This window comes from Barbatula barbatula, assembly GCF_947034865.1.
Source record: "Barbatula barbatula genome assembly, chromosome: 22".
NCBI classification, from domain to species: domain Eukaryota; kingdom Metazoa; phylum Chordata; class Actinopteri; order Cypriniformes; family Nemacheilidae; genus Barbatula; species Barbatula barbatula.
Genome location: NC_136785.1, coordinates 325,788 through 349,959, shown reverse-complemented (window position 1 = coordinate 349,959; position 24,172 = coordinate 325,788). Strand labels below are relative to the sequence as shown.

At 42.6% G+C, this 24,172-nt stretch overlaps 2 protein-coding genes across 4 annotated transcripts; both read right to left on the bottom strand.

Moving 5' to 3' along the window:
* Positions 1 to 537: 537 nt before the first annotated feature.
* Positions 538 to 18,874, bottom strand: uhrf2 (ubiquitin like with PHD and ring finger domains 2). Of its 3 annotated transcripts, XM_079486802.1 has the most exons (17): positions 18,558 to 18,874; positions 13,024 to 13,335; positions 12,500 to 12,804; positions 7,884 to 8,102; positions 7,681 to 7,790; positions 7,384 to 7,570; positions 6,155 to 6,278; positions 5,967 to 6,074; positions 5,789 to 5,893; positions 5,608 to 5,714; positions 5,361 to 5,523; positions 4,902 to 5,039; positions 4,440 to 4,665; positions 4,076 to 4,227; positions 1,924 to 2,022; positions 1,581 to 1,743; positions 538 to 673 (listed from the first exon to the last, which is right to left on the bottom strand). In XM_079486802.1, the coding sequence occupies exons 1-16, from the start codon at positions 18,708 to 18,710 to the stop codon at positions 1,597 to 1,599; spliced, it is 2,655 nt and encodes an 884-aa protein (XP_079342928.1). In that variant the 5' UTR covers positions 18,711 to 18,874; the 3' UTR covers positions 538 to 673; positions 1,581 to 1,596. The 3 variants fall into 3 exon arrangements, with proteins under 3 accessions (XP_079342928.1, XP_079342927.1, XP_079342929.1); XM_079486801.1 differs by having other exon boundaries at positions 538 to 1,743; XM_079486803.1 differs by having other exon boundaries at positions 538 to 1,731.
* Positions 18,875 to 20,227: 1,353 nt separating this feature from the next.
* Positions 20,228 to 23,448, bottom strand: oaz1b (ornithine decarboxylase antizyme 1b; the record flags this gene model as incomplete). The annotated part of the gene is given in 7 exon segments (XM_079486670.1): positions 20,228 to 21,155; positions 21,241 to 21,326; positions 21,429 to 21,601; positions 21,784 to 21,870; positions 21,872 to 21,923; positions 23,323 to 23,375; positions 23,377 to 23,448. Coding segments are annotated over 7 exon segments (654 nt in total). The 3' UTR covers positions 20,228 to 21,024.
* Between the last annotated feature and the right edge of the window lie 724 nt (positions 23,449 to 24,172).

Genomic DNA, 24,172 nt, shown 5'->3' with positions numbered 1-24,172 from the left:
ATCAAAATGTTTGCCATTAAAACTACAGCTTGTGCAAATATATGTTATAGTGTGTGATTCAGTCTTTATATTACTGATGTTACTACATATATATATAAATAGATATGTGACTTAAACACCTGTGTATTTTCACTGTTTACATAACACAGTCCGTGTGTACATGTGTACCAATGCGTTTCAAACACTTCATACATGTTTAGCATGTTGTTATACTGTGTTCAGATCGAATATTTTTGCTAAACTGGTTACTATTTCCTAAAAATCAGTTCATTATCACTTCATCTCATAATCTGTTGTAGTTTGATTTGATCCTTCCAAACAGAGAAAGACATTAATGTGAACATCATATAGACGCTAAAGTCAGAAGTCTCATCATGAATCCTGCCTTCACTTTCATCTGATAACTTTACACGTTAACTTTCTTTTATCCTCAAGAACGTGAAGTTAAACGTGTTATTATCTCCCGAGACACGAGAGAGCAACAAATGAGCCCAAACTCACTTAACTTCCCCGAACGCACACACCACACAATGTTACTGGAATCAAAATATTTAATAAGTACATAACAAGTATTATACCATGTATAAAATTTGTAATCACGATTGAAAGCGTTGTTCCTGCAGGACTGCAGATGAAATTTGCCACATTTAAAGAGCGATAACTGAACAATAATCTGAAAGAGAAACCAAGGAAAACACGCCATCAACCGTCGACAGTCTCCGGCTTGCAAACGGTCTTTTACAGTCTTCAGTATAAGTGCAGTAAAAACGCAACACGCCACAGTGAAGCCAAAGCAGAACAGCGAGAAAAGAGAGAGAGAGAACAGCCAAAAATCACACACCAGAAGAAAAGAAAGAAACAGAAAACGACACACGTCACAGTTTGCTATGGATACAACGGTATCATCTTTAAACATTTTACATTTGCATCTCCTGAAAAACAAAAGATAAAAGGACGTCACCACAAAGAAAGACGAACAAGCCGAGCAACAGACAACAGAAGAGAACAAACAGGAAGTGACTCCAGCCCGTCCATCCACACGCCCATCATCAGCTGAACACGTGACCACAGAAACACGTGGAGTTTTCCAGAGGTCACATGACTGATGCCAGGATCAAATATGAACCTTGAACATTTTTAAAGACTGATTTGACCTTCACATTGTCATTAGTGTAATGCAAACTGGATATATTATTTCAATTGCATTTATACACATTAAATAGTCAAACATAATAAACATTCAAATACAAATAAAATCTTCAGATGTGTTACAGTACTGATAATGTGAAGGAATGAATTCTGGGTTTATCATTTGGACTCTTTTCCAAACTCATATTTTGATGAAGATATTCTTTTTGTCACTGGTTGATGTGAAGGGCAGAATGTGCTTCTCAGAGATGAATCCTGATCTCCGTGTGGAAGTGATGAACGCTCCGTCGGGTTCTGGAAGTGTCTCTGATTTGCGTGAGGTGAGCTGTGGTTGACCAGAAGCGTATGGGCTGGTGTGGCGGTGGTTTTGGGGTCAGATGAAGTGCGTGTGAAAGCGTGGCTGTGAGCAGATTCATATGTCCGTATTATACCGGCTCACGCTCAAACTCATCGTCCTTTGCTGTAACCGGGGAAAAACTGATCCAGGAGCAGCTGTAGGGTTTTGTTGAGGGTCATGCTGTAATCTTTTCCCAGGTCGTGACGGCAGGCGGGGCAGGTGAACACCTCGGCTCGAAACGACCTCTGCAGACAGGTCTGGAGTCAGACACGAGACGTACAAACAGAGGCTGTTACTGACTGATCTGAGGACAGCTCTTCTAAAACAACACAAACTGACACTTTCATCTATAACTACTCAGAGTTTGACGTGAATATGTTTCTCCGCTCATGTTGTCATGAAAGGGTTTGATTGACAGGTGTCAGTGGTGTGTTCACCTTGCAGACGCTGTGAGAACACTCTGTGGTGATTGGCTGGTAGGCTAACTCCTGACAGCACACACACATGAACATCTGCTCCACCTTACGCAGGAAGTTCTGCACGACAACAGGAAGATGCATGTTGGTATCCATGGTAACTGGACTGTTCAGACAGCCTGATCCAGTGTTTGTGTGTACAGTCTGGGTGCATGCAGTGTGTTAGTGCAGTGTTTGAGCATGAGTGTTTTGTGTGTGTGTACAGTGTGTGCGCATGAGGGTGTTGTGTGTTTGCGTGCAGTGTGTTTGAGCATGAGTGTTTTGTGTGTGTGTACAGTGTGTGCGCATGAGGGTGTTGTGTGTTTGCGTGCAGTGTGTTTGAGCATGAGTGTTTTGTGTGTACGGTGTTCATGAGCGTGTTGTGTGTGCACACGCAGTGTGTTTGTGCAGTGTCTGAGTGTTTCTTAGTGTGGGTACATTTGTGCGGTGCACATGAGCGTGTTGTGTGTGTGCAGTGTTTGAGCGTTTTGTGAGTGTTAGTGTATGTACAGTGTGGGTGCATGTGTGTGTGTGCGCATGAGTGTGTTGTGTGTGCATGCGCAGTGTTTGAGCATAAGCCTCCTGTGTGTGTACAGTGTGTTTGCGTGCAGTGTGTTTGAGCATGAGTGTTTTGTGTGTGTGTGTACAATGTTCATGAGCGTGTTGTGTGTGCACACGCAGTGTGTTTGTGCAGTGTCTGAGTGTTTCTAAGTGTGGGTACATTTGTGCGGTGCACATGAGCGTGTTGTGTGTGTGCAGTGTTTGAGCGTTTTGTGAGTGTTAGTGTATGTACAGTGTGGGTGCATGTGTGTGTGTGCGCATGAGTGTGTTGTGTGTGCATGCGCAGTGTTTGAGCATAAGCCTCCTGTGTGTGTACAGTGTGTTTGCGTGCAGTGTGTTTGAGCATGAGTGTTTTGTGTGTGTGTGTACAATGTTCATGAGCGTGTTGTGTGTGCACACGCAGTGTGTTTGTGCAGTGTCTGAGTGTTTCTAAGTGTGGGTACATTTGTGCGGTGCACATGAGCGTGTTGTGTGTGTGCAGTGTTTGAGCGTTTTGTGAGTGTTAGTGTGTGTACAGTGTGGGTGCATGTGTGTGTGTGTGCACGCGCAGTGTGTTTGTGCAGTGTTTGAGCATAAGCCTCCTGTGTGTGTACAGTGTGTTTGTGTGCAGTGTGTTTGAGCATGAGTGTTTTGTGTGTGTGTGTACAGTGTGCATGAGCGTGTTGTGTGTGCACACGCAGTGTGTTTGTGCAGTGTCTGAGTGTTTCTAAGTGTGGGTACATTTGTGCGGTGCACATGAGCGTGTTGTGTGTGTGCAGTGTTTGAGCGTTTTGTGAGTGTTAGTGTGTGTACAGTGTGGGTGCATGTGTGTGTGTGTGCACGCGCAGTGTGTTTGTGCAGTGTTTGAGCATAAGCCTCCTGTGTGTGTACAGTGTGTTTGCGTGCAGTGTGTTTGAGCATGAGTGTTTTGTGTGTGTGTGTACAGTGTGCATGAGCGTGTTGTGTGTGCACACGCAGTGTGTTTGTGCAGTGTCTGAGTGTTTCTAAGTGTGGGTACATTTGTGCGGTGCACATGAGCGTGTTGTGTGTGTGCAGTGTTTGAGCGTTTTGTGAGTGTTAGTGTGTGTACAGTGTGGGTGCATGTGTGTGTGTGTGCACGCGCAGTGTGTTTGTGCAGTGTTTGAGCATAAGCCTCCTGTGTGTGTACAGTGTGGGTGCGTGCAGTGTGTTTGAGCATGAGTGTTTTGTGTGTGTGTGTGTGCGCATGAGTGTGTTGTGTGTGCACGCGCAGTGTGTTTGTGCAGTGTTTGAGCATAAGCCTCCTGTGTGTGTACAGTGTGGGTGCGTGCAGTGTGTTTGAGCATGAGTGTTTTGTGTGTGTGTGTGTGCGCATGAGTGTGTTGTGTGTGCACGCGCAGTGTGTTTGTGCAGTGTTTGAGCATAAGCCTCCTGTGTGTGTACAGTGTGGGTGCGTGCAGTGTGTTTGAGCATGAGTGTTTTGTGTGTTTGTGTGTGCGCATGAGTGTGTTGTGTGTGCACGCGCAGTGTGTTTGTGTAGTGTTTGAGCATAAGCCTCCTGTGTGTGTACAGTGTGGGTGCGTGCAGTGTTTGAGCGTTTTGTGTGTGTGTGTACCGGTCCCTCCACGAGGCAGTTCAGAGCTTCATCCCACAGTTTTCTGTTGGGTTCGTCCTCCTTTATGAGATCTTTCTGTTGCTCTGACAGAATAAACGCTTCCAACTCCTTCAAACGCTTCACCTGTGGCTCTACCTGCTCCTCACACACACCTGACACACACAAACACACGAGTAGAGATTCATTAAGCTGTCCTGCTGTCTCATTGCTCTGCACTTGTTTCATGTTTATGTAGCTTTGAAATGAAGTGTATTTAATCCTTCATGTAATGCGAATCCTTAAAGAAAAGGGAAAATGTGTGTTACACTCATGACAGCAATGTGTGTGTGTGTGTGTGTGTGTGTGTGTGTGTGTGTGTGTGTACCTGTCCGCGGTTCTTCTGCTGTGTGTGGACTGCTGTTACTCTGCACATCTTCATTATTCTTCACGTTCATCTCGGGCTTCTCCTCCTTATTCTGCTGAGAGCTCTTGGGTGCTCGTGCGGATCTCGGTCGACCTCTCTTTCTGCCCCGTGTGGACCCGCCCCCCCCTCTGACACTTACCTCTTTCTTCGTCTTATTGGCCATGGCCTCTAGATAACCCGGAGGATACTGAAGCACACACACACAGACATTATGGTCAATAAATGGACTGATGGAAAGCTTTAATGTTACTCTATGACATTTATATGAATCAATAGGGATTTTACAAAGCTGTTTTTATGGCAGTGTTGACGTCGGATTACAGCTGATGTTGTTACTTTAAAAGTACACGCGTGCGCGCACACACACACACACACACAGATGTGAACAGACTTCATACCTGTTTCAGGTGTGTGTGTCCTCACCTGGACTTTTAGGCCCAGTTTTTTACTTCTCTCCATTCCTTCGGGTGTCCAGGGCGCCGGTTCCACTTCATCACGTCTCAGCAGATATCTCCACACCAGAAAACCACACTTCCCGATCTCAGGCCAGTACTTCACCACCTATAACACAACACACAGTCAGAGACGGCTGCACACAAACGTAGAACTCCAGCGGCTTTACATGGCTCTCCTGGTTTCCATTGCAACTTGTCTCCTATCTCGGTTAACATTACATTTCCACAGCAACGGCCATTAAAAGTGAATATATGTTTCTGTGTTCTACATCAAATTTACTGCAAAACCACTTCACAGGTCCAGAAGCACTTCCTGTTTCAGTTTTTAACACTCACAAACATTTGAACAAAATCAAAATGTCAAATGAACATCTCCGTTACATATATGAAACAGGAAGTGCTTCTAGCTGAATGGGTTTTGTTGTACCTTATAAATGCCGTCGTATCGGTTTCCCTCCTCAGGTGCGTACTTGCTGATTCGTCGACCCTTCGAGCTGCGGATCACTCTCACTGGTTTACCCGCCCGCCAGTTACGAGACTCCGCCCCGTCTTTGTCATTCAGGGGTGCGTCACAGTTCAGCGCCAAAGCCCTGAGAGGTCACAGGTCATCCATTTATGTGAGATTTCTGAACACCTATCGGTTTCCATGACCATGAGGATGAGTGTCTGAGCACCTGTTCATGTGTGTGAGAGTCTGATCAAACGAGTGCTCTCCGATTCGTTTGTTTCCTGACAGGTCACGCCCACCGCTGCCCGTGTAGGTGAACTCATCCCCCCGGTCCTGAAACCGTGACATCAATCAGAACACCACATCATCCTCTTTAAGACATCTGCAGGACTTTCATTTAGACTCACAACTTCATCCTCAAATCCTCCGGCGAGCACCAGCGAGTACGAGCCGTCATTACTGCGACCGTGAATTCCTCCCACATGAGGCCTGTGAACACCCGCCTCACTCACCTGAGAGACAAACGCACGGTTTAACTCTGCCCCTCACAGTCACATGACCCCCACATCAACCACACACGCTCACTTGAACACGGAACTTCCATGTTGTTCCGACTGGAACGCCCGGAACCGGCCCGTAATGATTGGAGGGGACGATGGTGCATTCTTTAGTCCGGCCCACACATGCCATTCCCTAAAACACACAACACAACACACGCTCAATACTGCTGAAACTGTATGTGTGCGTGTGTGTGTGTGTGTGTGTAATCAAACCTTGCCCCAGTCTCTATGGCTCTCTGTAGTGGCAGAAGGCATCTTGGATTTCTTCTTACTGGTTTTGAGTTTCTCTCCGGCTTTCACAACCTCACTGCTGTCATTCTTACAGGTGGGACAATACCTGCACGCACACACAAACACACATAACACACAGGACTGCATGCTTTGACATTCATATTGCAGTTATTTTGACAAACATTATGTATGTTGTTGTGTGTGTGTGTGCATGCGTCTGTATGTTGTTTTTGTTTGTGCATGTGTCTGTATGTTGTTGCATGTTGTTGTTGTGTGTGTGTGTGTGTGTGTGTGTGTGTGTGTGTGTGTGTGCGTGTGTGTATATGTTGTTGTGTGTGCATGCGTCTGTATGTTGTTGTTGTGTGTGCATGTATTGTTGTGTAGGTGTGCATTGCATGCGTGTATGCATGGGTCTGTATGTTGTTGTTGTTGTGTGTGTGCATGCGTGCGTGCGTATTGTTGTGTATGTGTGCATTGCATGCGTGTGTATGTTGTTGTGTGTGTGTATGCGTCTGTATGTTTTTTTTTTTTGTGTGTGTGTGTGTGTGTGTGCCTGTGTCTGTCTGTATGTTGTTGTTGTGTATGTGTGTGTGTGTGTGTGCATTGTTGTGTATGTGTGCATTGCATGTGTGTGTGTGTTAGTGCATGCGTCTGTCTGTTGTTTTTGTGTGTGTTTGTGCATTGCATGCGTGTGTGTGTGTGTGTGTGTGTGTGTGTGTGTATGTTGTTTTTGTGTGTGTGTGCATGCGTGCGTGCATTGTTGTGTATGTGTGCATTGCATGCGTGTTTATGTTGTTGTTGTGTGTGTGTGTGTGTGTGTGTGTGTGTGTTTGTGTGTGTGTGTATGCATGTGTATGTTGGTGTGTGTTAGTGCAGGCGTCTGTACGTTGTTTTTGTGTGTGTGTGCATGTGTCTGTATGTTGTTGTTGTGTGTGTTTGTGTGTGCATGCGTGTGTATGTTGTGTGTGTGTGTGTGTGTGTGTGTGTGTGTGTGTGTGTGTGCATGCGTGCGTGCATTGTTGTGTATGTGTGCATTACATGCGTGTTTATGTTGTTGTGTGTGTGTGTGTGTGTGTGTGTGTGTGTGTGTGTATGCATGTGTATGTTGGTGTGTGTTAGTGCATGCGTCTGTACGTTGTTTTTGTGTGTGTTTGTGCATTGCGTGTGTGTGTGTGTGTGTATGTTGTGTGTGTGTGTGTGTGTACTCTCACCAGTCCTCATCCTCTGGTATGGAGGCCAGCGGTGGGTTCAGGCAGTAAATGTGAAAGGCCATGTTACACTCATCACACAGTAACTGCATGTGAGCGTCTTGTTTACCTCCACACACACAACACGAACAGAAGCGACACTCAACTTCTGGATCCGCCTTACAGTGTTTACACTCTGGACCGCTCTTACCTGACACACACACACACACACACAGTTTTACACATTTATAGAAAATCTACATACTGTACAGTGTTTGTGTGTTTAAGAGAGAGTGTGTGTGTGTGTTGTGGAGGGTGTACGTTTGAACGGGCCGTCAGCTGCACTCAGCGCTGGTGCTCCAGGTTTCTCTATCCTGTAAATCTCGTCCAGAAACCCAAGCTTACAATCACCGATCACATCCCCCGGGCCTCTGTAACACAACCAATCACAGCTGGCGGTTATAATGACATCATAACACACACGCACCTCACAACGGCACAGGTGTGTGTGAATGAGCGTTTACCCCAGCAGGATCTTGATGTGGATCTCTTTATTGGTCCGTGAGATGGAGTTCAGGGCCGTGATCTCAGCGTCGTACCAGAATCCTCTCTCCTCCGGCAGCTCCAGATTATAATTCACCATCACCACATCACCCACCTGCAGCTGATCGAACCTGAGCAGAGTTCTGGCCCGGGGCCGCACGTCACCACCGCTCATCTCAACAACACCGTTCTCAGGGTAACTACACAAACAAACAAACAAACGATCAATGATATTAAGACTCGTTTTGCATTCATGAAGTGTAAACAAACTTTAAAATGACAACACGTCAATCCTTTAAAATCTAGGTATGAATGTATGATATGCGGTCATGAGAAACCAATAACAGAATTATCAGCACATCATTATGATAACATTTAGCACTTGTTTCAATTTCATACAAAAATAATCTTACAATAAAAATGCTTTTCTCACACAAAATTGTTTTAAGAAATTGGACTAAATGATGAGAATTAAAATCTTTACGTAAAGAAAATGTTGCAACTAATACTGTAGATGATTGAGAAAAGCTTATTAAAATCACAGTCATGTCTAACACCACATGAGCCCACCAGAGGTGTTTGAACTCTGCTTATAAAATTCAAACCAAATTCTTTAAAGTCGGCATGGGATTAAAAATAATCATTCTAATTGTTCAATACAGTGGTGAAGTATTTATTATAAATGATTTATCAAGTCCTGCCCTACATTTGTTTCTACATTTCATTTCAGAAGTAGTTTCACTTGGGTATACACCACGATGCAGTAAAAAGGCGGAAATCACTACTTCCCTTTCATGCCGACTTTAAAGCACGTGGGTTTTTATTCTCTGTAAATATGACATGAAACGCATCATCACCAGCAGAGACCAACCCGATCCATTGATCTCAATCTTAAATCAAGAACCAAACACTGACCGATTCTCATTCACAGCAGATAATCACATCTATTACTGTGCTCATCTACACACACAGTTTCATATTTTATTTATGTCCGCTTAAAGGAAAGAGTTTACAGGGACATCAATATGATAGATACAATCCTGGACCAGTGGTATACAACAAATCAACACAATAAATTGACTACTCAGTTGTTAGGGATATAAATAACAGCGTCTCCGCTATATACCGCGGCCGCCAATAATCACAGACAGAGCACAACACTTTGCTAAGCGCTTGGCCCTTGTTTTAGACATTCCAAGATGTTAAAGTCCTCTTACAACCAACCTGCAGTATGTACATGTTCCAAGCTGCCGCATATAAAACAAGCAATCCACCCGATAACCGACTCTGCAGTGATGCTCAGAAGAGGTTTGTATTTAATGACTGTAGTCATGTGGCTTCTTCCAAACTACAGTCAAACCTCTTTACACTCCTCATAAAGACACACACATACTCGTACACACACACACACGGTGATGGTGGTAATGGTTTATGGTGGTGTTTTTCAGCAGATGTCTCACAGATTTGCAGCGCTGGAGTTTAAAGAGAGAAAATGAGACATGATTGAGATTGCGATTCTTCCTGCGGGGAGATGTTTCACACAAACACATCTCTCTGTTCCCGCACCCTTAAAATGGCGTCTGCAACAGACATCTGAATTAAAGCTCCATTCACGCTTCACATTACAGCCGCAGAGTCTCAAACGCTCAGAAGATTGTGAGGATTTCACTACACTACAGCTTCAGTGAGAATAATATCAGCTCAGTGCTTCTTTAAACGTGTCATATTTCATGTTCTACTACACAGCCGTCCGGTTCAAATCTGAACCAAAAACTGATGGATGAGCTGAAAATCAGCCAAAATATTAATAACAGACAGACAGTGAGACAAACTGACAGAGAGTCAAACAGGTGGAGAGTCAGAAAGGTGGAGAGACAGACAGACAGACACACAGAGACACAGACAGAAAGGTGGAGAGACAGTCAGAATGACAGTGATACAGATAGACAGACAGAGAGTGAGACAGTCAGGAAGTGGAGAGACAGTCAGACAGACAGACAGTTGGAGAGACAGTCAGACAGACAAGTGGAGAGACAGACAGGCTGAGAGACATTCAGACGGCGAGTGAAGCAGACAGACAGGTGGAGAGACAGTCAGACAGACAGACAAAAAGAGAGTGAGACAGACAGACAAAAAGACAGTGAGTCAGACAGGCGTACAGAGAGTGAGACAAACAGACAGAGACTGAGACAGACAGACAGAGAGTGAAATAGACAGAAAGGTGGAGAGACAGACAGATAGAGTGAGACTCATTAATATTTAATGTCTCCTGGTGGTTTATTTATCATATTTTGCATGAAGTGAATGCTTGTGTGTAAAGATGCGTCTTTAATCTAGATTTAAATTGGGCGAGTGTGTCTGATCCTCTAATAATATCAGGAAGGTTATTCCAGAGTTTAGGTGCTACGTCTGAGAAAGCTCGACCCTCTTTGGTGGATTTAGTTATTCTAGGTTTACATTTACATTTATTCATTTAGCAGACGCTTTTATCCAAAGCGACTTACAAAGATTACGGGGAGCAATAAGTGATATGTCATAAAAGAGCCAGTGGGGTCAGCTGTGGCCTAATGGTTGGAGAGTTGGGCTTGTGATCAGAAGGTTCTAATCTCAGTGTCAGCAGGTCATGACTGAAGGGCCCTTGAGCAAGACACCTTACCCTGATTGATCTGCAGTAATGTAACACTGTAAAAAACTACCTGTAAGTCGCTTTGGATAAAAGCGTCTGCCAAATGAATAAATGTAAATGCAGTGGAGAGAGATGAAAAGGGGTGTCCCATGGGCTGTTGGAAGATGAGGCGTGCTGCTGCGTTTTGAAGCAGCTCAAGTGGTTTGATAGCCTTTGCAGAAAGACCAGCAAGCAGAGCATTGCAGTAGTCAAACCTTGAGATGACGAGGCCCTGGACAAGGAGTTGTGCCGCATGTTCAGTGAGGTAGGGTCTAACCATGCGAATGTTAAATAAGGCATATCGACATGATCACGTTGTCTTTGCAATGTGATCATTGAAGGACAGCTGTTCATCAAATATGATTCCGAGGTTCCTGGCTGATTCGGAGGGAGTGATAGTGGAATTGCCAAGCTGGATGGTGAGATCGTGTTGTACTGTGGGGTGTGCCGGAAACACAAGTAGTTCTGTCTTGGCCAGGTTCTGTCTTCTAGGTGTTATCAAAAGTCCTGAGTTTTGAGATGTTAGAGAGCGTGATGGGTTGTAGTGTGATAGAAGCTCTGTTAGGTAGATAGGGGCTAAACCCTTTAAGGCTTTATAAGTGATGTGTTTCTCTTTAAAGAGTGCAAGTGGTGCTATTGTACCACGGTGCTATGTTTTTCTCATTAATCTTTTTTCACTTCATAGGTGCGACAGCTGCTAATGTATTAGATAAAATAGTGCCCAATTTGCTGGTCATGTCATCGAGCAATTCTGTATTTATTGGTATGGGTTATTAAAGGCAAGGTCTTTGCGAAACTATCTAACCCTGTGGATAACCAGTTAAGCGGTTGATTCCTGCAGTGCGCAGTATACATGTTATAAGATAGTGATCGGTGACATCGTCGCTTTGAGGTATAATATCTATATTGGTTAGATTGGCTCTGTGAGATATAATCTAGTCTTGTGTATGATTAAATCGATGAGTGGGTCTATTGATGAGTGTGTTACTCCAAAAGAGTGTAGCAACTGTGTTAACGCCGCCTTATGCATCGTTAGCCCTTTCTATGTGGATATAAAAATCTCAGATGATCAGTACTTTATCAACGTTAACCAATAGGTCCGATAAGAAGTCCGCAAACTCTTTCAGAAAATTAGGGTAGGGACCAGGGGTCTTCACACAGTAGCCAATGTTAAAGAAAGCAATGTTTTTTACTTTTGTTTAGAACAACGCAAGCACTTCAAATGATTACATTTATGTTCTGTTCTCTGAGTTACGGTAAGAAAGTCTCTAAAGATAGACCAACAGACAGACAGGTGGAGAGTGAGACAGACAGACGGAGAGACTGACAGACAGAGCGAGACAGACACAGAGACAGACAGCACAGAATATAAACACAGACTGTCATAGGTCTGATTAATGGAGTTACTTTAGGCTTCAAATTAAACACACTCAATAGAACAAGAGTATGAATTTAAAACTAAGCGATTAAAACACACACACAGTCTGAAATATCATTTGCAGCGAACACAACTGTTCTCAGATCAGCAGGAATACAGTCACTAAGTGAATGTATCCACTTTCCCAGCATGCACTGCAGTATGCTTTGTTTTTGGATATGATGCAGCAGCTCGTGTGAGACATGAATGTAGATGAGAGCATAATATCACCCCTCCATATCACGATATCATCTCATGTTCATTAACATTTCATTAAATTCTTATTATCATTACAACAGACATCAGACTGTCAACACATTCAACCGCTTCACTTCAGCACACAGCTGAAATCACAGAATACATACCATTTAGAAGAACACGCTGATGTAATCATAGCAACAACACCAATCAGAACACAGAGAGCGTAAAATAATCCGGTGACTCACGTATGACGACGACTGATAGAAATCCACAAAAGAGAAAATAAAGGGACTTTCTTCCCATGATGCACTTACTCTTCATATTTAATGTGGTACCCGACGTCCTCACTGGAGTTTGTGGAAACAGTTTTTGACGTCGACGGTTCACTGATGTCCGAGTTTAATTGTTTCTCTGATGTGCCGTTACTGTCCGTTGAGGAGAGCGTTTCCTCACAATCCAGTTTTCCGTTAGTCTGTTTTCGGGGTCGGCCCACCCTGGCAGCGGGGGGCGCTGTTTCAGCCTTGCCATTCCGTCCTTTAGTGGCAGGAGAAACCTTTTCAATGACGCCCTCAAACCAGGCACCGATACTGATGTCCCTGCAGTCCACTAACTCATTTATCTGAACAGATGACAGAAAAAAACGAATCAATAGATCTAAATATTCATATTTGACCAGATATAATTATATAGTGTGTATTTGATTTACTAAAGAAAGGGTTAATCAGAAACAGAAACTGCTGTTGAATCCATTCAAAAACGCAAGTATAAAACGATAAAAACAAAGCACTAAATGATCGCAGAAGGAATAACGTTGAATGTTTTTTTGTTTTGTTCGTACTTTGTAGTGTCCGATGCCGGGATGAATGAGGAGCGTCTGGCTGGATGTGGAGGGCTGGCTGTCTGATGATGGACTGCGGGATTTACAGCCGTTTCTGTTGCTGTTGGAAACGGTTGCTGGAGAAACGGCTGTTGTGGTGGGTGTGGCTGGGGATGGGGTCGATGCCGAGGTGGGCGGGGTTGTTATGCAGGCCACACCCTCTCCGTTGTTCAGGACGGGGCTGTCTGGAGGGTCGGTCTGTGAGCGAATGAGGAGCTGGACGATGTCGTTAAGGCCGACGTTATAATCGAACAGCGTCTGACCGTCTTCCATCTGTAAACACAAAGAGTTTTGATTTTCGTCAGAAATACTCTAGATTTGTGGAACATGACGTCTAAAAATGTGATTTTCACGCTTTGAGAGGTTGTTATATGGGTTTAATGTCACGACTGGCCAATCAGAATCAAGCATTCCAACGAGCCGTGTAATAAGATGTAATCCTTTATTTTCTCCGTTTCATGTGCAAAACGTACGAGACGAACTCAAAACAGCAGAGCTGCGCTTTTAACTGAGAGGAGACCGAAGAGCCGCAATCACAAGAGCGACGCCATTTTGTGCTGCTGATCCCCCCACACACACACACACACACACACACACACACCTCCAGACAAACTATAGTGATGATGATGGTTACAGTGTAACTGTGTGTAGATGTTGCTATAGCAACCAATGAATAATATCCATTCCACATGAACACACAATCTCAATGTCACAAATGTACACACAAACGCTCTCATACAGATGATGTCTGTCCTGAACATGTGTGTGATTAGCATGAGAATCTGAGGTGTGTGCGAGATGTTTCTTCTCTCTCTCGAACACTCGCACTTTATTATGCGTGATGGAGAAAAATGAGAAGATCCACGTCTCTGTGAGCAAAAGACGGAGGAATAGAGTGAATTGGTGAATCAGTTAGTGTTAAAGCTCATCTTAATAAAAGCCTCAGTCACAGTCACACAGCTCTGAAGAGAGAAACCGAACGCTCGGATAAAAACACCACCGCCGTCTCCGTCCGCCATATTTATCTGCTCTTCAACACAACGCATCCAGAGCATTAAACTCAAAGTAATTCTCTCAATACTGTGATAAATTATCATAATACATTTCATTTATGTTGGTTTTTAAAAAAACATTGTGTAATAATTTACAAATCACAGCAAGAGCAGACAAGACACAATATCAGAAAAACCAGACACTCATTTCGAATCGGCGTGGAACAGTCTAAGATTTTGGCAGTATAATAACCTTAATATAAAAATACAGCGGTTTCATGGTATTACAGTATTGCTATTACATCACACTATAATGTATTATTTCCAAATGTCTGCGTATACAAAAACATATGTTTAACTGAACACAATACATTTCATTTTAAACCAACATATGGAACATATGTGTTGGGTAAAATAAAGCCTTAAATTTACATTTATTCATTTGGCAGACGCTTTTATCCAAAGAGACGTACAGGTAGTTTATTTACAGTGTCACATTACTGCAGAGCAATCAGGGGTAAGGTGTCTTGATCAAGGGCCTTTCAGTCATGACCTGCTGGCACTGAGATTAGAACCTTCTGATCACAGCTAACAATATACTTGTCATATATTAGACATAAAGACAGCAGATGGAAAATAGCTTTTGCTAACTCTGCTACAGAACATCTTTTTTTGTAAGATTCATGTATTTTGTAACTAAAGAACCGAACAGAATTGTGTGAGAAATGAGTCAAAAAACAACACACACTCATTCATGACCGCATGTGTATTTAAAGAGGCTTGTCAATGTGTGTTCATTTACACTTCAGATTGTGGGACGAGTTACACACATTAGATAAAAACAACACAAATCCAAGATATTTAGATGAGTTATATAAGCATGTGTGTGTGTAATCATTTACAGAATTGAGTCACATAATGTGTGTGTGTGTGTGTTTGTTGAACACAGTGACGCACAAGCTTTAAACTCACTCACACACACACACAGGCAAAACAACAACACTCTTCCGTGAAAGCACACACGTCTCACGCAGACGGACAAACCACAAACTGTTGTTGAACTTTCATTAAATGTACGACGGGCTGGAATGATCTGGAACTATCAGCGGACGATTTGCTCCATTTTGAGTTGGACTCTGGCGTAAGGCCACAGCTCCTGATCGACGCCATTTCCAGCGAGATGTGAGCAGGGCATGATGGTCCTCAGACATTACACACACACTTGATTCCGGGCTAGAAAATGTGTGTGTGGTTTTATGTGCATTTAACACTCAAACCAAGTTTTGGTTGTGTGTGTTTCCCCCTGCAACAAAGACGGAAAATCAAACTAGCCAAGCAGAGGAATGTACGCCACTGCAGAGACCCGCATGGAATTCTGGGATATTGAGGAGGAGACGCCCCACTCCCCTCCCCCACCGCCTGACGGCACAGGAACGAGGAAAGAAAGTGGAAATAGGTCAAATTTAACCCCACGTCAGACACAAACACATCAGTTTACCACACTGTTTACTGACAATACCACAGTAAAATAACATCAGTGCTCTGTGATTGGTTGAAATGAAACAAATTAAGGTTTAGGGTGTTTGTGTGGCCCGAGACGCTGGCGGATCAACACTGACCGTTCCTCCAATGCACTGAAAAAACACTCACACTTTACAACATCTAAACACAAAAAAACATCATTTATTCTTTAGCCAAACCACAACACACACAATAAACAACACTTTCTAACATCAGTTTCTCGATTATTTTGAAGACTTTACAATCTCTGTTATCTCAATGTGGGCTTCAGCACATAGCAACACTACACATCTCATTCACATTTATGCATTTGACAGATGCTTTTATCCAAAGCGACTAACATTGTGTTATCCTTTACATTTATTTGTTTCTAAGTATGTGCAATCCAACCCATGATGACCTTGTGTTGTTAATGTCTGATCTAACCACTGAGCTACAGGAAACGCAATGACAACTCTACTTTATAAAGCAACCAAAACATACAACACATATAAAGTCTGCATGTCACCGTCATGAAACAACTGACTTACATTCATACCCATAATTATTCATTTAGATCATTATTAACAACACAAATTAAACATGTGAAGATTCACTCACTGAGAGAACATTGCAAACATTTACTGTAAATGACACAAAAATAATAATCCACAGAGAAAGACAGACAGAACAAAAGAGACAGAAAGCAAAAGAGAGAGAGACGATTTTGAAAGACAGACAGTTCTTGTGTGTGTGTGTGTGTGTGTGTGTGAGTGTGTGTGTGAATTCCTCACAGCTCTGTTGATAAACTCACACTCATATCTCGCTCACAGCGACACGCTCAAACACACACACACACACTCGCACAAGTCGACACGTCTTTGATGTTTTCAGTGGTGTTGTATTGGAGTGAAATGTCTCGTCTCCCCTCACACACGAAACACAGATGAGACGAGATGTTAAAGGCCGATGTGGGCAGTAAGTCATCACGAGGAACGGCTGCAGATTTAAACAGACGCTTCCTCCGAGCTGCAGGCCCGGCCACGCAAAACCAGACACAACGCTGCTCAAGATGGCCGCCGACAAGCAGAACGACCGTCTGAAAAACACGCCAGCGAACCTCTGCACGCCTCACCGACAACATCACTACAGCACTCTCACAAACACACAAACCTTTTGTTACATATCACTGCTCAACATATCATTACACAACTGATAAATAACCCACCGTGTGTGTGTGTGTTTGTGTGATCTGTTGAGATTATGCGTCACACTTTGGTTTGTGGTTCTCGTGTGGCGTTCAGGAACCCAGAGGATCCTCGAGCTCATTCTGACCACACAAACATCACAACAAATGAAATGTGATCATGAACTCAAGAGTCCAGATACACACACACACACACAGTCAACAAACCAAAACCAAAACCACACCAGTAACCAGAGAGCAACAAACAACTGTGAAGATCCCTACATAGACAGCATGATAAAACATCCTGAAGCATTGAACTAAAGGTCTGATTTCATTGCAAACAACATTACACACACAATCCCAGAATGCACTACAACACACACAAGAGAAACTATAAACATGATATTAATGTGGAGTTTATCAGTATTAATGTAAGCGTGTGTCCTGTGTGTTTATGGCCTTTGGACGACAGCTGTCTATGTAGAAAGATGAAGGTTAGATTACTCTTTACAAACTTTACAAACATTAACCACAATACAAACAACGACAAAAATGTTGGTTCCTACAGTTAAACCACGAAAAAAAACATGATTTGTTGTTTTGCTACAGTACCCACACCTTAAAGGTCTCCGAGTTTAACCTGTTAGCGCACTTTATGATAACGCCGAGGTTAATCTGTGAGAGGTCAAGGGTTCTGCTGTATGTTTTCAATGTTATTACCCATTACAGATGTTTGAATTAATGTTTCCTTTTATTCTGACACTAAAGTTTTGTGAGTTTCATGTGAAATGGCACATGATGTTCATTTCTGGGTGAGTTCACTTTAAAGGCCGTTGCACATTGAGTCTGCCTCCATAACACATTCAGACTGGGTTTGATTTTCTGCGTTTTGAGTCAATGGAGGATGAGAACTGTTTGCTTGCTGACATTCTTAGAAATATCTCCCTCTGTGTTCATCAGACCAAAGACATTTAAACAGGTTTGGAACAAATGATTTTTGGGTTAACTGTCCCTTTAACGATTAAATTAAACAAACACAAAAATCATCTTCACATTTTTTAATGAATGCAGCACAAAAAAATAAACAACATGTATTGCAAAATATTTTTGTAATAATTTTCAAAGCCCTCACAAAAAAAACAATGCTTATAACAATCAGAATTATTTAATAGAATATTAATCATGAGGATGAAAGTGACATCCAGACAATCACAAACGTCACTTTATATGAATGACTGTCAATCACAACACACACACACACACACATATGTGAACTGCTGTGGTCAGTCAGGTGTGTCCACTGCTGGACTGACCCTGGATCAGATACTACACGTGTCTATTCTATTACAGCTGTCAAACACTCACTGTAATAAACACACCGACAGACAGAGCACATGTCTACGCGCGCGCACGTGTTGAAGTTTACACGTGTGTCCGTGTTTGATGTACACATGTATCTATACATAACGTTATATTGTCCCGTGGGCGTGCGGGTAATCTCTGCACGTGGAAATCTCAAAACACACACAAACATTATTTACACGCGGACAAGAGCAGCTGAAGAAACACCACGAAAGCGCAAAACAAGCTGAATTACACGCCTGCTCGTGTCAAACATTCTGTATAATGTTACAGAATGACCTTCCGGTCCATTTTAACATCAACTGTCAATCCAGTTCTGCCATGGCAACGCTTTAACTACATCCAAGCGCGCGCGCGCACGCACACACACACACAGACGTTTTCTGGCTGAATCCGGATCGGCTCCGGACTGTTGCGCAATGGGAACAGGAAACGGATCGCGGTGCTCGTACCTGTTTTCCTCGGTAGAAGAGTCTCTGCTGCTCGGGCTTCACGTTAAAGATCTCATTGATCTTCACGCGCAGCGACTCGATCTTCGTGAGCCGCGACAGATCATCGACGGTTCGAGTCTCTTTCCCGTCGATCGTCCGGATCTGGATCCACATCGCGCCGTCCGACAGCCGTGAAAACCAGCGCGTGAGCGGAAAACTGAGCGCGCGCGTGCGTGAGCGAGCGAGCGAGCGTGTGTTTGTGTGTCGGGGGCTTGTGCGCGCGCTCGTGGATCTGCGGGGAAAGCGCGCGTCTAGCCAACGATTGTCACGCGAAGTCTCGCGATGAGTAGACTTATGAATAGACACGAGAAAGGAAAATAGGTTTTAAAGAGACAGACACGCGCTGCTGGAATGAATTAAAACACATTTACATTTAGTCATTTAGCAGACGCGTTTATCCAAAGATGAGGAAACATTGGAAGCAATTATAACAACATAATACATAAAACATAAAAACACAACGAGACATAATAACGTGACAATGATGTGTCGATGTACACTTTCAATCCTGCAGGATCATCAGAAATACAAGTAATAAAATGATCATTTAATTAGTACATATTCATTTATATATATGAAGAGTTTGCCCCAAAATTAAATGAAAACTTTTTATTGTGTTAGTTAGCTGTATTTGTATTTGTTATGGCTTAAATCTAAACAAACTAACAGCAGATGCAATTGATATTAACTGGAACTTTCAATGTCCACTGTTCAATTTTTCAGTCCTTATTGCATAACATGCTGTTCCCTAGCAATGTGACTAGAGAAGCCTTTGGAGGCCGTGCATTACAGAAACTACACCTTGTGAAGGGTGCTGTGACAAAACATTACTACCTGAATAACCTCATTAATCCAGTCATTGTGCCTCTGCATGAGCAACACAGGTCATGACCCTCACTGACCTCAGGGCATCTCTTCAAGGGTCATCAAGAGAGGAATGCCATGTCAGTTTGAGGGCTCTCACGTGCAGCACCAGACGGCGTTGTCAAGCTTTATATTGATGCTCAAGGACTTTGACATGTTTTGTTGTGGTATGTTCTCTAATATTCCTAACTGTTTGTGAGTAGAGTATGTTATAAAACCCCTCATTATGTTTGACCTGCACTTACATGGGGTGTTGTGAGCGTTGTTATTGCGACATCTTGTGGACAAATTCACTACTGACGTCACAGAACACCGACTAAAAACCAAACATACACTCTTTACATTTTACACAAGTTTGGCTGGGCAGAATTCTTCACCATACTTTCATTTTCACGGTTTCATCTTGCACACGTGTTTGTCATTCATATAATCTGGACTGGAGCAGGTGAACAATTCTCATGAAGCAGAATTATCTGGATGTTTGACAGTCTTTCATTAAAACTAGACACATTTTTCTCTGATTATTTCAAGCGCATATTAAGTAAAATACATAGAATATATTACAGATACAGCACACAATCATTTTGAGAGATTTAATGAAGACCAGATCTTCTAACAATCTCAAACTGAAACTTAAATCTAAAGTGGTATAAATCTATAATGCACAGACTTATTCTTGTATACAAGTGTATATCTGAAATCTTAATTTCAAGTTAAAGTTGTCAATGTATTCCTGAGGTGAGTTTAAATAAAAAACGTTTAGATCGTTGTTTTTAAATGATGGTTTTATTATCACAGAAGCAGTATATGTACCACTAAAGAGGTTTTCAAAAACAAAGTGAAAAATAAACATGAAGACTCGAGCACAGACAAAAGCTTCAGATATACAAAATAATGACAGCGAGAGGTAAACAAGCTTTAAATGTGTCGCTTTCCATTTCCCATTAAACTCTGTACCAGTCAGGTTATCAAACAGACTGTTCTTTAACCAAATCCCACACATTTAGCCCAATCCACTCCAAAACTATTGTTGTGTAGTTCCAGACAGCTGAAGAACTAGAAACTACATTCCGAGGTAAAAAAATTCAAACTGACCATAACTGATGAACAAACAATAGCCTGCAATACCCCTCAAAACCTACCGGACATCATAAACAAACATTTTATTTGAATGTGAACATTAAAACTCAAGATCCAATCAAAACGAAAATGAGCTTACGTACCCAAACGGATATACAAAGACCTGTTTTGAACATTTCAGAAACTGAAACATTTTATAAACAAAAATACAAACACAAGCATTAACAGAAAATATTCATATCAGCAATCTCCTGGAAACAGATTTTCTTCATGAACACAGAACACGGGGTGGGGGGGGCCGAGTAAACGTTGAGTTAAACAGACCCAAAACTATCAATGTGAACACAGACCTCCAGATGTGACAAAATCACTTGCGTTTCTTACAAATTCCAGAAGCGCTGTGGGACAGAAATCGAATGATGTGAAAATGAGAGAAGTCGTTGAGCAGAAGGAATGAAAGAGAGCTTGGGAGGATGAGGAGAATCTAATCTTCGTCTGAGGAATCCCTGTCAAAGTTGTAGGCCATAAACAGAACGTCTGGTCGAGCGGGGACCAGCGCCTGACCCGGTTTCACAATCTCAAAGCCCAAAAAGCTGAACGCACGCACCAGTTTCACTGTGAACACAAGCAAAGTTTAACGCTTTAGAATGGTGTGCAAAAAGAAAAAACAGACTTTTACAAAACTGTGAACTGAACTCACCGCGGTCTTCTCGGTTCTTATAGAAACAGACATATACGCTGCCAACTTTCAGATGTTCTTCAGCAAACTCCAGAAGCGAGATGAAGCTAAAAAACAATCCAAATAATAAAGATTTGGTATGACATAAAAATATCACTGATAATACAGTACTGCTCCCTATGACCTCTGACCCACACATGACCCCTCACCTCTCCTTGCTGCCCTCTGGGAATGAGTCACAAGGAATCTCCACAAACAGGCCTTCCCCTCTCAGTACCGCCTCCCATTGGATGTGCCGGGAAATGGTGGGCTGGCTCCTGAAGTGAAGTATCCGGGGGCGACCGGGCCCAGCGGGCTCTTCTGTCACAGTCAACTTCCTGTCCTACAATGACAAACAAATACAAGTGTATACGAGTCAGAGAAACAGTCTGTCTGTCATTCAAACACAAGTTTACAGGACCTAGTGGTTTACATGTGAATCAAGAACATATTTCCCATTTTAATACATAAATGGAAAAAATGACATCAGGCATATTCTGTGATACACTGTGTGCGTGAACTTACTGAGTACAGCTGTTGAGCTGTAGATGTGTGATCCCGTGCTCCATTCCCTCGCCCACCTGGGATCTTCAGAGGTGGGTGAGGGGCATCAGGAGCACCACAGAGGCCCTGGACCAGCGGTACTACTGCAACACAAAGACAGACTGCAAAAACACACACACTTCACATAAGTCATGGACAACTTTAGAGATGCAATAACATATTTTGAGCAATTTGATATAAAGACATTTAATGTTGGTGTTTATCAAATAGAATGTGAGCAATACAGAGTTCACATTAAAACACTGCAGTGTGTAGGCATGTTACTACAGTACAGAATATTACAGTAAGCACAACAATACTGCAGCGTCCCAATCCGCCTTAAATATTATTCAGAAGTAGAATGAGATGTTCCCAATCGTAGTATGTTGAAAATAGTCTTCCAAAGATTCCCGTATCCGGTGGATAACGGAAGTACAGAATGATGCATACTTTAACAGCTGATATTACCCACAACCTACCGCGAGTTTAATAAAATAAAAAATAACTGCTGCGTCACTAAATAAATATAACTGTAGAGTTAACATTACATATGAAACAATGAATGAATAAATAATTTAATAAAAACAAGAGCTTTATTTTGATGTGTGTGACAGTTAATGGCCACAATGTTGTCCAGGCAACAACGGTCACTTCCGTTTCCTGTCAAGTGTGTCCCAGTGCGTGTAATTTTGTTTTGCTACACACTAAAATGTATCTACCTTTCCATTACAAAAACAGTAAACACTTATAGTACAAGTAGGTGAATTAGGACGCAGTATACGTTTCAGGTGGCAGACGACGCACTTGCGTAAAAATACCGGCTGCGTCACAACCGCACGCGTCACGAATCACTTAAACGTCATCACAGTGTAATAAAAAACTGAAGTAGAAATGAAACGGATCCAATTTTACTGATGACACGTGATGAAGAATCAAGATTATGCGACACGTCCGCGCGATCCGAACCTGAAGCTCGAGCGATGACACGGGTGGGTGAAACAGAGCCACTGTGACGTACGTGTGAAGATCGAGGCCTTCGACGTGAAAACTAACGCGAGATGAAAACAGCTCAAATATCGCATCAAAACATGTCGTCCTTCATTCCAGTGTAAAAATATCGTCATCTCGTGTGATCCCTCGTGAGTTTAATCACGTGTGTGTGTGGATTTAACATCGAGCAGGCCCACAGGTGTGAAGATGATGAGCACTTCAGTTCATTCTACATCCGTTACGTGACACAATGAATCGATACAACTGTCTGGATATTTAAAAACTCACAATAGTGTTTCTATGTTTAAATGGACAAAAACAAGTGTCAGAAACGCGTGAAGTGACTGAAAAAACAACTGCTAGCATTAGCGTCAGGCCTCGCGAGACCATTTCCCCCCACAAATCCTTTTTAAAACCCCAAATACGGATAACAATTGTTCACGTCACACTATTGTGACTTTATTATGTCTATATAATACGAAGCGTTAAACGAAACGAACTGTTTAAAGCGCAGAAGTCGTTTAACGTTACCTTCCCATCATGTCATTAATACTATTACTGAGCTCCTCCATGTTGCTGTTTTTACAGTTTCTTTCCTTCTTTCTCACGAGCAAAACAATGACTATTTAGGATCCGCTGGAGGTTGGATTTTACCATCCGGCCTCAGGAGAGTTCACGGCGGCCTGTGCGCTCGTCTGCGGTCGGGCAGTGAGTGAAGAGCGCAGAGGCGGAGATGCGACACAAAACACACTTCGGTCTACTATGGCGAGGGTTTTGCTAATGAATATTCATTGTTACGTTCTGACGTTGTTCGAGAACGTTCTTTGGGCGCCATGAAACGTCTCTTGTTGGTATTAGCCAATCAGATGGGCCGAGTGAGAGAATATGAATAATATTGATGAGAACGACCTCGCCGTAGTAGGATTGGTCATCTCGCGCAGCGCCAGTGGAAAATTACTGAGAGGAAACGAGAGGCGTGTTGTGTCGTCATCAGTTGTTTGCAGTTTCAGACAACACATTTCATTTTATATTATTAAGATGAAAATATAAGCAGTGCTCAATATATATATATATATGGTATTTTGGTCAACACTGTGTGGTTGCGGGTCACTTCAAACATGTATTCCACAAACTACAAAATATACAAAATACATCAATACATTGTTAGAATACTTGACTAGCTAAGGATGAGTAAATCAATGACTCATTCTAAATACTTGAAAAACGGACTTTATTGATATTACAAGAATAAACATGTAAAGACTCTTCAGTGTTGTTTCATGAGGTTTTAATGTAAAACCTTCCACAGATATTTCCCTACATGGACAATAAGCAACACGTCTCTTCATCATTATATCTATAGAATACATCACGAGACAAA

Coding starts and splice junctions, on each gene's coding strand:
- uhrf2 (XM_079486801.1), bottom strand. CDS start 18,710: ATGTGGATCCAGATCCGGACGATCGACGGGAAAGAGACTCGAACCGTC. Junction 7,791..7,883: donor CACATCAAGATCCTGCTGGG/GTAAACGCTCAT, acceptor GTTGTGTTACAG/AGGCCCGGGGGATGTGATCG. Junction 5,715..5,788: donor GAGGATTTGAGGATGAAGTT/GTGAGTCTAAAT, acceptor TCACGGTTTCAG/GACCGGGGGGATGAGTTCAC.